The following is a 13,790-nucleotide window of genomic DNA, read 5'->3' on the forward strand; positions in this document are numbered from 1 at the left end:
CAAAAAATGAAGAGGGGGAGGGAGCAAAAAATGTAGGGGGTCCCATAAAATGAGACTGCAGAGCCCTCTAAAATTCTGACCTAACACACTTAACAACCATCGACCATGGCACCAACCATGTTACAACACACCTTTAAGTTCTGTTTACCAGGGCTGTAAACCATGTACACTAGAGCAGTGTAACCCCTATGACCCACTTACTACATGCCAAAAACGATGACTTTGCCACTCCTTTATTTCTAGAAGTACATTTACTCGCCTGTAACTCCCTGCAATGTATATTTGGGCGTACCTACCAGCCCCATGATGCTTTTCCTGTGTTTGGGTTCAGTGCATTTTAGGCCAATGGCTGGAATTTTAGCATCTACTAGTGATTGTTAATGCATTTCTAAAGCTGTGTATTCCACTACTGCGAAAGCGTATGACGGATTTCACTTACTATTTTTGGTGACCTTGTATCTTTTTTTATCTGTAGTGTTGCCCCCAATGTAGCCTTCAACAGTGTTTGACTTTTGACTCTGTTGTAATTTAAAGAGGTGGGCAACCCATTTTGGTATTAAGAAACTTTGGTTTAGGTGTTTTTCATAATGGGTTTACTTATCAGTAGAGTGTTCACTTTACTGACTGACTGTGTCAACGCATAGTATGGTTGTATACTCCCCTGTGTGGACCTCAGTTCCTCAACAGATGTTCCTCTTCTTAACTGTACTTCACACGAAACCTGTCCCCTCCTGAGCGGAGTCAAAGCCCAACTGCTCAGCTACATTGAGAGTACATTGGTTGCCCCTTCGAGTTGGCTTCTCGGGGCTCTTCCCCAGTTTAGGTTCTGAAAAACCATCTTAATGGCTCCATTTTGGAATATGTGCATTTCCGGGATTTGAAAGGGTTTAAGCGGGACTGCAATATCCAGAATGCACTCCTTTTAGCCTTTTAGCAAGGATTTCTGAGGAGGACAAAGGAAGTACATACATGCAATCTTGTTGGCTCGTAGGTGCTTCTTAAGAAACCCGGTGGAGCCAAGACCGTTGGTGTCCTTCATTTTGCCTGTTTCTGGCTTAATGATTTTCGGAACAGTGCACGTTGTGTGTATTTTACTTACAATTATTTGCCTTTGGCGTTAGTGTGTAAGATGTTTGAGGCTTGAACAAAGCTGTTTTGTTCGTTTTTGTTTTTGTTTGAAGTGTGTACCCATTTTATTTTAAATAATGCAATGATAGTATCTTGTGGTCCTTTAATCATGGCATTACACTTATTGGGGAAGTTGAGGCTGCACTTGACATACAATGTTCAAAACGTATTGCCTTTGCTCTTGGCCTACACTCCCAAGGTTACAGCATGTATTCTGTGGAAGCGCGCTCCCCAAACCCTCTGCCTCCTCATTTCCGGAACCCATGGCTTTAAGTAGGCTGGAACTAGCTTGGGCAAAGCTCCAGCAATCACCAAGAACGGCTCCAGAGGCAGGCCATCCACAATCGGCCTATGATATGATATGATAGGTTATTTATAACGCTCTTAATACCCAGAGGTTTCTAAGCGCGGACCTGGGAATCGAACCTGTTGTGCTTTGTGTCGTCATGCTTCCAAGGCGAGTATGTTGCCCCTGAGCTATCCTCCCTGTGACTTTTCTCCTATGTGTGTGTTCTTAGGTTCTTATTCTGAAAAAAGGTTTGAGCGGGGGACTCACAAGGGGGATGAGTGATTGATTTGCAAGCTCTTAGAAGCCTTTAGGGAAATGAACCATTCTCTGCCTAAGTCTCATATCTTTAAACTGACCTGTCCAAATGAGTTTGTATGTCTTGTGCTTTGCTGACATTTTATTGTTCGGTTGAGGTACGTGACAAATTGCATGATTAAATGAGCCAGGAGGCCAGTGTACATTAGCGCCCAGAGGGGTTTCATGCTTGAATTATTGTCAGACATTTGCTACCTAATCAGGGAGCTCTGCCGGAATTCAATAATAATCCTAGCGAGCATATTAATATACACACATCTGGTATTTATGGCCAGGAGAGAGTCAATATTTTGGGTTTGGTAAACTCATTGCCTTTACCCTCATTACCCCATAATCTGCCCATTTATCCTAATACTTTACTACCTCTCATAGCAAATGGTGGGTTAAACTGGAAGAGCTTAATCGTAGAGCAGAAAGGCCTTTTCTTAATCCCCATTTCCTTCTTGATTTATGGCATCAAATTCCTTGTCGTGAGTGGTGTTACTACAAAAGATATACTACATATAGAGCTGGCCACTGCGGGCAGCCCAACTAACTGGGCCCTTATAGAATTTATCTTCCCAGTGATTGTGGCTCTCTTGAGTACTTGCTTTTCTGATCTTAATATATTGGGTTATGAACTTCCAGTTTGTAGGAAACTCATTTCTACACCAACAGACTTTTCTAGAGGTAGCGTCTCGCAGAACAACTTTGGCCACTCGGCCTCCCCCAATAGCCTGATGACAGAAAGGTCTAGCCTTCGTGCTTCATTGGGAAAAATTAGGGTAACAGTGTCAGGGCAAAAGGTGGTGGTCCCCTGGATACGTGATAGACTGGGTGCCAGGAAAAACTGACATCGTCACTCTAAATCATGCTTTGATTTCTTATGTTGGAATACCAGAGGTTTCTGTTCCTTTTTACATCATCCATAGGGCTATTGTTAAATTACTAGTAGCAATATTGGCATACTGCAAGAAACTTGGCTAACCAAAGAGTTTAACATAGATGGATACCAAGTCCTTTGTACTTTTGCTATTAGTAAACCTCGTGGTCGACCGATGAAAGGTCTGGCCATTGGTGCTCAGGTACAATCTAACCTAAAGATTTTTGTCTCTAGCCCCATATCCCCCTACGTTCTCTCGGCGGGTATTTGTGATCCTAAATGTCTCAGAACACAAATATTGATAGTTAATATATGAGCACCTCACAGATATAGGCTATAATGGTATCTCTGGCATTGTGGAAGCACTATTTACATCCTGACTGGAGCCGTGTCTGAGTGGGAACATGATGTTACTAGGGGACTTTAACACCCCCACTCTCTACACCCAGCCGGCTCTCACTGGTGAATTTGAGGTTGATAATTTTTATGGCACTATGGGCGGAAAACAAACAGAAGTGCTAAATGTGGAAGACTAATTGGTTCATGTGACCTGTCCTGCCTAAATACAAAGGGGCATTTGACTAATGTGCTTGGTACAACTTGGACCAATGGGCAGGCTTCTTCATGCTTCGACTATGTCCTTCTTGACAAGAAAACTTGTTCGAGTTGTAGTGAGCTGACGCTGCAGCACACTAATCTCAGCGATCATGCTATTTTAAGATGGTCTTTGGTCATAGATTTTCCCAGCAGCATGAAAAACATTGATCAGAAGGTATCAACTAACACTCAAGGTAATCGTATAATTTGGTCTAAGCGGAATGTGAAGAGGCTAACTAAATGCATTACTGACATGGAATCTATCTTGCTGGCATGGTTAGAGCAGCACAGGTGGAATTCTGGGATATTTATTGAGGAATTGGGTATACATCTTGGCCTTAATTATGTTATAAGCGCAAGACAATGGACCTTTTGATGCCTGCATCCAAAATAAAAAACGGGAGTGTCGCCGGGGCCAGAGTATTGATTAAGATGGACTTAAGCTTTGATATAAGAATTGGCTCAAGACACATACATCTTTGGTTATCAATAGTAACTTGATGTTGCTTTTTAAGCTTTTTATGAGGTAACAATAACAAAAGATTGTGGACTATGATTAGGTGTCACTCGGCGGCCCACTCCTCTCAGAAAGATAATTCTATCTCTGAGGTGGAGTGGACAGTAGCAATAAGAGCTTTGTACCATGATGTCCGCGAGTAGGTCGCTGCTGTTGAGGTATGACCCACTATTTCTGCCGAGGAGATTGAGTTTGATATTGATGGTATATTAACTATTATTAAGGGACTTGAGAACTCCAGGGTCCCCGGCCCCAATGGAGTAGCAAATGCAGTAATCAAGGCCAACCCGCAGTTCTGACCCAAAGAGAGGGGGAAGTGTCCCAGAAGCAGTAATGGAGAGGGACTGTAAACTAAGCACAACCAATGGGGTCCATACTTCTATGAATTCAATTAGAAAATTGTGTGAATGGTGAGTTATTTAATAAGTGTACCAAAGAGGTATCACTAAACCAATTAATTTAGGCTACTGCAGACTCAGAAAGCAATCAGGGTAGTCTCAAGTTAAAAACAGTAAACATATTTATTTTGCAAACAGACACCGTAGACAATGTATAAATAACTAAAGAAAAATGGATGAATTTATCTGTTGGTTAAAGAGTTGAACATTGAAAACGCAAAAACAGAAATAGTGGTCTTACTTCAAGAATTGCAAGAAAACAAACAAAAACTGCAAAAACTAAGTGACGGCCTAAAACTGAGCCAACACTCTTAGATTTGGCTTGTATTCAACCAATACATACGTTTTTTTGGATTACCAAAATTGGATTATTCTATATTCTTCATTTCATTGACAGGTCTCAGACGTTTTCAATGTTCAACTGTTTAACCAATAGATAAATTTATCCATTTTTCTTTAGTTATTTATACATTGTCTATGGTGTCTGTTTGCAAAATAAATATGTTTACTGTTTTTAACTTGAGACTACCTTGATTGCTTTCTGAGTCTGCAGTAGCCTAAATTAATTGGTTTAGTGATACCTCTTTGGTACACTTATTAAATAACTCACCATTCAAGCAATTTTCTAATTGAATTCATAGCAGTATGGACCCCATTGGTTGTGCTCAACCCGCAGTTCTGGGCTGCTACCCTGGAGCAGCTTTATCAATTTATTATGATTACAGGCCTGATTCCTAGTAGCTGGCAGATGTCCATACTAACCCCTATATTTAAGAAGGGAGATGCAAACAATCCTGATCATTATAGGCTTTTGGCTATGGTGAACAGCAGCCTAACAATCTTTGCTATGCTGCTATTGAAGAGGTTAAATAAATGGGCCGAGGAAAAGGGGCCTCTGCACCAACTACACACTGTTTTTTTAGAAAGGAACATGCTAGCACATTGAATATTTGTCCCTTGCATAGCATAATGTCGGAGGCAGTGCATCCTAAGGATAAGAAACTGTATCTCTATTTGTCGACTTTAGCAAGGCAACCGATTCAGTTCCTCGCTCCAGTCTCTGAGGGAAATTATATACTTGGGGTATCAATGCCAGATTGTTGTATCTCATCAGTCATGATGCGCACGAGCCAGGAAGGCCAGGTAACCCAATCGACATCTACAAATTGTGGATTGAAACAGGGATGTGCTCTTGCACCCCTCCTTTATAACCTGTACACCTCTGACCTAGCTCGGGCAATTGAAGCAGTGCAGAACTTTCCACCTAAATTGGGCTGTGATCCAGTTGCATGGCATTGGTACACTGAAGCCACTGTACTGCTGGACCATACCCCAATTGGTCTCCAAAGCTCTATTGATGCTCTATTCATGTATACTAAAGATAATAAACTAAAAATTAACATTAACAAAACGAAGATCGTAATAATGAGCTCTGGCTCCAGGAGGAAAAGCCCCTTTCGTTGAGGTAGTAGGGAGTTACATCTATCTCAGGGCCCTTATTAAGTCACATCCTAAACAAGCATTGCATGGAGATTTTATTATGCCCAATGTTCTAAGGAAATGGCTGGTATTAAAGTTTATAATAAGGGTGGTTTTAACACAGGTTTAATTACTATGTATAGGACTAGTATTGTCCCAGGTATTCTTTATGGCATCACTACCCTTTCTGAGTCGAGAATGAAATCGCTGGAGATTTTGGAGGGCAACATTCTGTGCCCAATTGTAGGTGTACCTACCTCACTACCTGTTGAAGCGCTAAGGCTAGAATGTGGCCTCCCATCTCTCAGAGCGTGTTTGCTGTTCCACGTATTCAAATTTGTTCTATCTCTGTATTATTCTCATTTACATGCCAACCTCCTGTTGGGTCTCATTGCTAAGCAGTATCACCAACCTCATACCAGCCTTCTCCTTGTGGAACTGCAGGATATTGCCACGAAACACTTGTTTAATATTGGGCTTACGTTGGACAGCTGACAGATTGTCCCAATGCAGAAAACAAGAAACTGAACAATAAGACCAATGTATGGGACACTAACGCTAATCTCTGCTATTTACACAACAAGAAAAATTATGCAATATTATCTTCTCAAGGCTTCTGTTTTAATCACATGCGTACATATTTACTTAAGTCTGGCAGTGTGCAGTAGAAACGATTCATTATTTATTTGAGATTTAACATTCTACTTACCAGGGAGTACATAGGGTGTTGGTTATGGATTCTGCATGAGGAAAGATTGTGTCAACTGTGTAGTCTTTCTATTGAATGGGTTCAGCACATTCTGAGGGGCTGTGTCAAATTCTTCAATACCTATAATAAAGGGTTTGCAGCCGCGGTCTCTAGAATGGAATCTATTAAGTCAGATCAATTTTGGAACTCTATATACTGTGCAGAATCGACTGCTATAACTGCCTCTGCGTTTTTTATTTGGAAAGAGGCATTACAAATACTGGAATAGACTTTGAATAATGAAATGTGCTGAGAGACTATCCCTTGTTGTACGATATATTTCCAATATGAAATTTTGTAGTAGGTTTTTTATTGTAATGTTCTTAGAAATTTGGTGCTATGAACGAAATTGTATTTTTTTGTTTTTTCTTTTGTTTTCTTGAATTTGTACTGTATTGTAACTAATTATTTATTTAGCTTCTATGTACGATATGTGTTTAAGGTTTTTATTAATTAACCACTGCACTATAAAAAAAGAAATATTTTGTGATCATTCTGATGTTTTCAACTTGATTTTATGCAAATTACCAGGCAGCCACATTGGTGCTATTCGTCCCCTCCCCTTTCTCAGAGGTGACTTGTTTAAAGAATGGGGGTCATTTACTCTCTGATTGAATTTTTTATATACTGAGTGCGCGTATTAGTAATTTACTAATCCCAGAGAAATTGGTTTACAACATGCAGATTGGCTCCAAACAATGTAATCTGAAGCCATGCTGAGTGACCCAAAATACACCTTTGCAGATTCTCATGATGTATTGTCTGGGTCAGGTGGCTCCCCTCGTCCACCATGCTCATCACTATTTAGGGCATGCCCAACATTGAGGCTATGCCCTCTTGTTGGAGACGGCCCCACCGCAATTATGTATTCCCGCTTAAAGCACTGCGTGACTCTCTTGTTGTTTTGTTTTTTTATTTTCTCCTCAGACTGCACAGTATGTCTGGAACCGCAAGCAGCTCATGGCCATCAGAGAGCAAGATGTGGACTACCTCCTGGGTACGTAAAGGGATATTATTGAAGGGGGGTTGGTTGAGCGGCAGGTAATGTTGCAATTGTTTCACCTTCCACTGGGAACCAGTATGAACCATTTCTGGAATATTCCCTCAGACAGACCCCCGGCCCCTAAACAGCCTTAGACTTCCTTGCACACACTCCTGATGTGGAAGCCATGCTTTTCAAATGCATTTTATTTTTATTTTTTGTGAAACTATCCCCTGAGTTCTGTAGATGGTTGAGGCTTCATTTACCTTGTTACAAGTCGTAGTGAACTTGTGCGAATGTGATCTCTTCACACTAATCCATTGTGCTCCTGCTTCCACAATAGTTTATTTAAACTGCCCAGGCCTGTCCCAGGGATGTAATTTCACCAAAATGCCTGGGGTAGCGGAAGTGACATCACATGACCCTTGACCTCTGATGACATCACAGGAAGTGATGTAATTTGACCCCACCCCGAAGTGATTTCGCGCGAAGCGATGGAACACTACCTTTCACCCCTTGGCAAAACAGGAAGTGGCATTGCATAGCATTGTTCCTAAGTACACCACGAAAAATATGGTTGCGATATCACTATAATGTGATGTACATTTCATACAAGAATGGATCGCCATATGTATTGTTAGGATCAGTGTATATAGACCCATATTACCAAATTACTGTGAATGCAAGCAGACGTCCATGGCCAAATGATAATGTGTTATTATATAGCACCTACGCATAAGCGCTTTATATAGAAAAAATATACACCCAATATCACCCGACTTGTGTTGGTACTCATTTATTAGCCTCAGAAGGATGAAAGGCTGAATTGAGGTGTTTAAGAACAGACTAAACCAGTGACTCACCCCCTGAAGTGTGCCTTAAATGAACCTTTAAAGAGTCTAGCAATTATTGTATAGAATTCCAGAAAGACACATTATTTGGTATTCCTATTCTTTATTATTTAGGGTCAGTGCTGAAAGTGTTAGACTTGTGGCACCCCTGTTCTTTTTTTTTTAAGATGCCCGAACAAGAAAGCTAACCACTCCAGAAGTAAAGAGCCACATGGTGCTGGCTATTTTTTTTTTTAAGGGATAGCAAGGGTGACCCCAAGTGTAGCAAGGGAGACCTCAGAGGTCGCAGTTGTGACCTCTGGCGACCCTTAAATGACGTCCTTGGCCTGTCCTGTATGCGTTTCTCCTCCCAACAAGCACCTTATAAAAAATGATTTGCTTTAAAGGAATGTGCATCTGTCCTTGTCCTTTTCAGCCAAAGGTCTGGAATTTTAGCATATACTCTTGATTATCAAAGACCTGCTTTTACACTTCTGCCTCCTGAAAATGCTGTTGCATCGTAACACTGTGTGTTAACAGTGTATTTTCTAGGAGTGTAATAAGACCTAGTGAGTCTGGTACCAGGAGTCCAATCTAAATTGTACGTGTCCCCTCTAGATGCTGTATTCAATGTATGATGTGAATTTGAATCATTTGCAGCTGTGCGCTAGAGTTATAGGAATTCATTCTGACTCGTTTGTGCATGGCATATTGGGATCTGATCCAGTGGGTTCCCCCTTTCTTCCCATTCCTTAGTCTTGGGGTACACATTTACTGGGCAAAACATTTAGTTTGGGAGTTAGTTTGGTCTACACTGAGCATATGCTCTAAATACAGTGTGAGTTCTGTTAAACTACATGCACTTGTTTGATCTGATGGATATCCTGTGGTGATTGTATTAGAATGTGTGTATATTGCATCCTACCCGTGTAGTGTATTCTGTAGGAGTAACTATATGTGGAATAACCGTCCTTTACTACTCGCCTTCCTCCCTCCCTGGAGTTAAGCCTGACCGCACTACCACAAGCTACCATTATAGTGCGGTCTGCTCTACCTTTTGGTTGGAACCCTGTTTTGCCATTTGGTTGGATGGTTTCACATCCATCACCAGAGTGTTGTGGACAATCTCCCCAACAGAATCCCTTCACCATCATCATTGGTATTATAAAGTATTGCTTGGCCCATCTATTAATGAGACAACGGGTCCAGTTTCTTCTGTCCTGGAGAGCGCCTCTTTACCTATATCTAGCAATATGCGCCTCACACAATCAACATTATGCACATGCCAAAGTGGTTCAATATAAATGGGAAGAGAGGCATTTCGGGATTTGTCAATGATTTGTTTTTCTTTCTATATAGACACACGTGGCCTAATGACACCAGAAGGTTTTGAGGTAAAAGATTACATCTGGCCACAGCACTGAGGTTTGGCTCATAACGATCACAACAGTGATACCGATCGGATCATCAACGCCTTGAGAGTGATGTTTTATAGCCAAACGTCTGCCATTTTGGCGACCAATGGCAACAAAGTGGACTGGATCACCTAAATCAATGGTTGACCATTTTTATAACCCATTGCCACGTTGTGACCTTCGCTCTGCGCTACTGAAGCCAGAGATGGCGCTCCTATCGCACCTAAAAGCCACTTCAAACAAAATGCTGTTATTGGTTTCAAAACCCTGCAATAAAACGTTTTGTACCAGTATGTCAAGCCAGGTTTCAGTGGTTTACGCCGGTACATTATTTTTTAACCATAAAGTATTTTAAAATGAATTATAATGAAAAGCAGTCGGAGCACAGATGAACAAGACAATGAAACTTCTTCTTTCGATCAAATAAGACACACTGTAGAATCTGGTCTTCGTCTTTACCCTTCACAAATAACTGCCACGTATTATGCAGCCAACCCGTTCTTCAATGTTAGTTTGTATTGTCTAACCGTGTACCTTTAACCAATCCTGTATGTTCATTGGGGCTGCTTTGTACGTTAAACTGATTGTCAATATAGGGTTCATTTCTATGGTAAACCAATGTCAGGTTGTTGGGTGTAGGGTTGGCATCTACGTTGGGCCGATCTTAGTCAATGTGGAGTTGCCTGCTATTTTAGAAGGATCCCAATCTACTAAAGCACTGGAAGAGCTGCTAATGACAGAATCATATCTTCTACTTCTTCACACTAACGGTCTATGGGTAACACCTTATCGTGGACCAAAGGCAAACAATCCTGTAGCGTATTAATAATTGTATCACCAGAAGAGTGGACACTATTCTCTTGAAATGTTTTGCCTGGCCACGTTAACCACGACTGTCGTAGATATTCAGCCAAGTCGTTATGCCCAGATGTCCTTCATGTCTTAGGTGTAGGGCAACGAAGACAAACAGGCTATTATCCTTTTCTCCATTTTTGGTATATTGGAAATTCTTCTGGCCCGAGTGTCTTCGCTACTACTGAGCTCTTTGTGTGTCTGCTACAGTCATTTTTAAGTTATTGGTTTAGATGCAGCCCTGCCCTGTTGCCCTCCTTTTCTTTTTCAGTGAGACATTCATATAATGTCCTACTGCAATGCGACAAAAACAAAAAACATTTTTAAAAACAATTTTCAATTTCCCATTCGCGGTGTGTAAAACTTGGCCAACACACAAAAGAACATATATTGTAACGGCTCTTAATCAGTGTCTATGGCCTATGGCACAAAGCATATTTAAACCATATGCAATCACTTAACTAGCCTTTCTGAAGTCCTTCACATCCCAGATGTTATCGGGACAGCTCAGGATTGACCAGACTTTACTCAGATACTTTGGAAGTCAAGGTGGAAGTCAAGGTACCAACCAACAGCTTTTTTTTTAAATGTGTAATTAAAGTTCACCAATCATATAGCCTCATAGAGGCTGTAGTCCTTACTAGATGGATCTGTCAGGGCCAGTTGCGAGACTCAATAAATGTCGGGTTCGGGCAGTGGTGCTTTTACTGAGTACAGATTTCCCCTCTTTGAAAGCAATGCTTTGTCCAGCGAACTACCAATCAATAGGCTAATTGGGGTACGTGCAGCAGGACTGAATCATGGTCATTTGTGAACCCCACGACAGAGTGGCACATTTTGGGAGGGGAGTTGCTCGAAGTGTGCTAAGGGAATGCAAATGTAACTATATAGATGCTAATGCACATCCTGATTTAAACATCTGTTCATTTGGATTTTTGGAGTCCCCGAAACATAAAGCTTTATAAGGATTTAATGTAACCCTCCTTTTCACTGTGTCCTTAATTTCTCAATCTAGCGCAGGGACCTAGCATGTAGCCTCTGTCTCTAGATATTTTGCACTACGACTCCCATGAGGCTGCACTATTGACTATACTTGCAAGAGCTGATGGGAATTGTAATCCAAAACATCTGTCAAGCCAAAGGTTGCAGACCACTCTTCTAGCATATCTAAAACCCTACTTTTCTAGCTGCAGGATCCATAAATTGTTTCCTCATTCATGCAAATCTATCACAATCGAACTCCTCTAAATGCTTTTTGGGGCTAGAAAAGCAATCAGTGGATGGGAGTTCTGGTGAGCACAATGGGTGCACTTTCAAAAATCACCTTGATTGAGTTTGTTATGCGGTGCTGGCATGATGCCCGGGTGGGTTTGTCAGAGGTTGGAGTACTCATCCAAGCTATTGAATTTAAGCTGGCACAATTCTACTGTAGCCTAAATAAGTCTTCACTGCTGCTGCTACCTTATCTGAAAACTTCTGCCAGCGCCATAAAGCAGTCTTTTGAGATCAGCATCTTGAGTGGTTTCAAGTAATTCACATGAATTGCCGGAAGCATTAGTTCCCATCTGGTCTCCCTACAAAGCCTTTGTTTCAATTACAAAAGCATGTATTGCCATGGTCTCTGACTGTGCACTACAGTCCTCATTCTAGCAATTTGCGGGTCATTCATGAACTTTTTACAAGCCTAAGGGCCTCTTTGGCACGAAGTGTTCCTCGTGAAATCATAAAGGCTTCCTATGTTCTCCGTCCTTATGCTGGGGCACTGCTGGAATGATCAAGCATTGCCCCAAGTATGGAATCACAATAGGTTCAAAGCAATTAACTGCGTTCTCTGCCTACTCATGAAAATGATTAATGTCTGTATTGTGGGTTTCGCCACATTAGCAAATACGTGTTTGGTGCACCAAATAGCCAGCTATGGTAGTTAAGCTTTGCTTCGGGAAGTCGGATGCTGAAAGTGATCGCTCCCTACAGCCGGGAGCATTGGACGATGCCAAGTGGAGGGGGGGGGCGTAACCCAACCTGCATTAACTACAGTGTGTCCAGCAGAGCCCATGAGGCTCACAGACTGATAGGAAAGCAGCAGGAAAAGAGTAAGGGAGGCAGGCAGAAGGATCTTTGACTTTTTCTTGAATGTTAGAACTTTCAAGGCCATTTCCCTATCTTTCCAAAAGCGCAAAATTGCACATGCATTCCTTACAAAGAGAATATGATCTCAGGATAGGAGACTCAAGTACTGATAGTAGAATGTCAATAAAAGCATTGATCCACAATACCAATTAATGCTTTTTTGAAGTGCAATATGAAATTATAACATTATCACTATGGGCTCAGTCTTATAAAGTACAATTGTAGATTGTATATGAACTGCTTGTAAATGGCTTAGTAACTTGGGTTTTTACTGTTAAATTCACGCAGTGTAAGACTTAATGCATCGTACCTTTGCTCTGTGGCAGTTATAATACCCTGCTGCAATCGGACAAAACAAAATGCCCCAGAGAGACGTTTCAACAAACCTTGTCAATTTCACTATGGTTGTGAATAAAGGTGCGTAAACCCCAAAAGTGCATATTCTAACCTGATTCCCAGGCAAATGGCTTCAGTCACAGATCTCTATCGAAAATCCGTTATTTGATATTAGCTAACAGAGTGTAGTTGAGCATTGCTGGGTGCACAACACCAGTGAACTTCTGTGCAATAATTAACCATGTGGTAACGTTCCTACTGGTTCATAACTAATTGACCTTTGTGTCGGCTTTTATGGAAGATTTTCTTTTTGCTGCATTCTCTCCATAGACATCAATGGGACACCCCACCTTTTCCGACGGTTCTGAACCTGTTGACTTTTGGAGGCCAGTGTAGTCTTTTTACTTCACTGACTTTGCTAAACTCATCTGCTTTGGTAGCACTGATCAGTCCCTATTGCTATCAGTACCAGAGAACTCTGTTATCCTTAGTAAAATTCTCTGTTTTAACCCAGAACGTATCACCTTTTGTGACATGTCATACTCGTAGCTTTATTCGTAACTCTTTTGGTTACTTACGTATCTAGTATGGACTGGGGGCAGTAAATACTATTCGACCATTTTCGTTTTGCCTCCTTGTGCACTTTTGTATTTTACCACTTAATGCCATATAGAATACCATATACTTCAAAATGGCCATGCCACTGGATTTTTGCCTGACTCTCGTCCATCTTGTTGTTTAGCTTTCTCCCTGCGCTCAAAAGGTTGGGGTTACCATGTCAGTCAGGAAAGCCCTTTCCTGGGAGATGCTCCTTCTTTCCCAGGCAAAGTGGCGGTCTGTCCGTGTGTGCGTGGCTGGGTATGATGGTGGGGACTTTCTCATCCCAGTCCTCATCCATGACAAAGTGTCTGT

At 41.4% G+C, this 13,790-nt stretch overlaps 1 protein-coding gene across 4 annotated transcripts in view; it reads left to right on the forward strand.

Annotated features, from left to right (window-relative positions):
- Window positions 1-13,790, forward strand: part of LOC138472257 (alkaline phosphatase, tissue-nonspecific isozyme-like) — a 472,404-nt gene that overhangs the window by 364,959 nt on the left and 93,655 nt on the right. For all 4 annotated transcript variants that reach the window (XM_069610359.1, XM_069610357.1, XM_069610360.1 and 1 more), the window contains exon 8: window positions 7,261-7,330. In XM_069610359.1, coding sequence (XP_069466460.1) covers window positions 7,261-7,330 — 70 coding nt within the window. The remainder of the gene's footprint in view (window positions 1-7,260; window positions 7,331-13,790) is intronic.

This window comes from Ambystoma mexicanum, chromosome 8 (assembly GCF_040938575.1).
Source record: "Ambystoma mexicanum isolate Mex_15411 chromosome 8, UKY_AmexF1_1, whole genome shotgun sequence".
In the NCBI taxonomy this organism is placed as follows: Eukaryota; Metazoa; Chordata; class Amphibia; order Caudata; family Ambystomatidae; genus Ambystoma; species Ambystoma mexicanum.